The 2,439-nt window shown below is 40.4% G+C and overlaps 1 protein-coding gene across 1 annotated transcript; it reads right to left on the bottom strand.

Annotated features, from left to right (window-relative positions):
• On the bottom strand, positions 729–1,798 carry LOC109230334. Its single transcript, XM_019395843.1, has 3 exons — positions 1,525–1,798; positions 1,394–1,464; positions 729–1,316 (listed from the first exon to the last, which is right to left on the bottom strand). The coding sequence occupies exons 1-3, from the start codon at positions 1,796–1,798 to the stop codon at positions 729–731; spliced, it is 933 nt and encodes a 310-aa protein (XP_019251388.1).

The raw sequence follows: 2,439 nt of genomic DNA on the forward strand, positions 1-2,439 counted from the left end.
GATATTCCAAAATATGATGGAACAACTGATCCAAGGGATCATGTAATTGCATTCATAACCGGTGTNCAAGAAACATGTGTGTTCCTATTTCTTTTTTCATATGTTTACACCATTATGAAGTTGAGACGTCTTCTTCATTAAGTGCCGTATATAAAAGGGCCCTCTTTTATAAATTCATGTTCGATTCAAAGATCCATGAAGTTAATAAAGCATTTCTAAAAATGCAAAAAGTCAAAAGGGTAAGACAATAACCCACGAATTAAAAACCAAGACCTTGGACTTATAAAAAACAAGGCAAAAAGAGTGAAACTGAAACTCGAGAGAATTGAGTTGAAATGGAAACTTTATAATATTAAGTTTAAACTAAGTAGGAACTTAGTCATAAACTGATTGTCATTTTTACAAAAAAGCCCCGAAAAGACCTGGGTACTTGTCATCACCAAAAACATAACCCCCAAATGGGACCAGGGGTAAAACCACCACAAATTACACCAAAAAAAAAAGAAAAAGAGTCAAATTTCACAAGTAAACTTTCACTGTGGAGCGGGAGAAGGGTTCAAAACAGCATCATCAGTAACACAATGCTCGACTTGGTCTGAAGGAGCTGGGACATCCATCGCACTAGGGTCAGCTTCAACGTGCTCGGGAGTATCGGCCATAGGAGAAGAAAAACCTTGGCCTTGGTGAGTTTTCTCAATGGTTTCTTTTATCTTAGCTAACTCAGCATCCTAGTTAAAACCCTCTTGGCTAGCCTCCACAAGGGTATCATGGCTCGTATTCAAAATAGCCCAACTCACTTCAATAGAAGCTTTGTCCTCAAGAGCCTCATAATCTCTTTCCCATTGATCAATTTCACTCTTGAACTCCTCCCTCTCAGCCAAAGCAGCATCATAAGAAGATTGCAAAGGGGCAAGCGAGCTCTCCAAAAATTTGACCTTATCAGAAGACACACGAAGATCTTCTTGGGCCTGGGTGAGTGTTTGAACAAGTTCACCTGCATAAACTTCTTTTTCGTTTAACAAGGCCTTCAAACCTCTGATCTCTTCGGTGGCTTTGGAGATTTGTTCGGCAAATGATGACTCGAGGAAATTTTTATCCTTGCCTGCCTGATTGGAAGAAGCTTTTTCAACTGCCAACTCCGAAGTCACAATCTTCAACTGTTGCTCTAAGGTACATTTGTTTTCTTCTAAAACTTCCATTTCAAGTTGAAGACTGTCATACTGCTCTTTCCAGTTATCTGCCTCGGTCTGGTAATCATGTATCAATTGTTCCGTCTGGGAAACCCTTTTCATCATCTCCGTGCCGACGAGATTGATCTAAAGAAAAAAGGGGAATACATAAGAATCTTAGTAAAAGAAAAAAAATGATATATAATATGAAAAGAAATTTATACCTTCAACGATGATTGCACGAGATCATTCATCCAAGTCAGAGAACTATGACTTTCCAGCTTGGATTTTTCAACTGGACCAATCAGGGGTTTCAACCACACGACAGCTTGACCTGACTACTTTAGAAGATTACCTTCGACAGGGACCTCAATGGTAATTTGTTTCATCACTCTACCCCCACTTGAAGAACCAACTTCGGTCCGAAAAACATTCGTAGTGGGGACTGTAGAGGAAGTCATAATGGCTTGAGGCGGAGCAGAAACAGTAGCAGTAAAAATTGGCAAAGAATGTTCCATAGGGACAGACACAGGAAAGGAGGCAAGAGGTACTTCATCAGACACCAAATCGAAACTTTCACTATCAAACCCACGAGAAAAAAGTTGTTTATCAGAGTCATGAGCTGCCATAGGAGTATCATCGTCAGAACTCACTAAGGTGGCTTCAACAGACTCGGTCACGGGAATAGAACGGGGAGGAGTAACTTCATCATCTAAATAACGCGCCTTCTAACTCGCGGCCTTTTAACCAAGGAACTCTCATCCTGTTCCTCTTCCTCTTCAGAATCTTGGGGTTGGGCAGCTTTCCTTTTCGATGAAGAACTCAGGCTTATCTCCTGAGCTCTTGCCAAAGAAAGTCTGGAAGCTATGATCGAATCGACACTTACACCACGAATAGGAAACCCTGATAAAAAGAAGGGCCAAATACATTCCAAGGGAAGAATGAATGAAAATGGAAAAATAGAAGGTAAAGTACTTACCATGAGTTTTAACCTTCCAACCAAACCTGTTTGAAAGGTATTTCCAAGATCTACCCTCCATCGGAGCAATAGTCAACAATTTCTCTACCCAACCACGGAAATTAGGAATCTCTTCATGAGTTCCCATGGTTGCTGAAAAAAGAGAAAGTTAAACAGCCACGGGAAAAACAAACCCCTTCAAAGCGAAAAAGGGGGAAAGAAGAAGAGAGAAAGTTGTAAAAGTAAACTTACCTGCAAAATTCCACTTTTCGGGGAATGGTATATTTTCTTCACCTACTAACCCTACAGTAG

Source organism: Nicotiana attenuata, chromosome 7, assembly GCF_001879085.1.
Source record: "Nicotiana attenuata strain UT chromosome 7, NIATTr2, whole genome shotgun sequence".
In the NCBI taxonomy this organism is placed as follows: Eukaryota; Viridiplantae; Streptophyta; class Magnoliopsida; order Solanales; family Solanaceae; genus Nicotiana; species Nicotiana attenuata.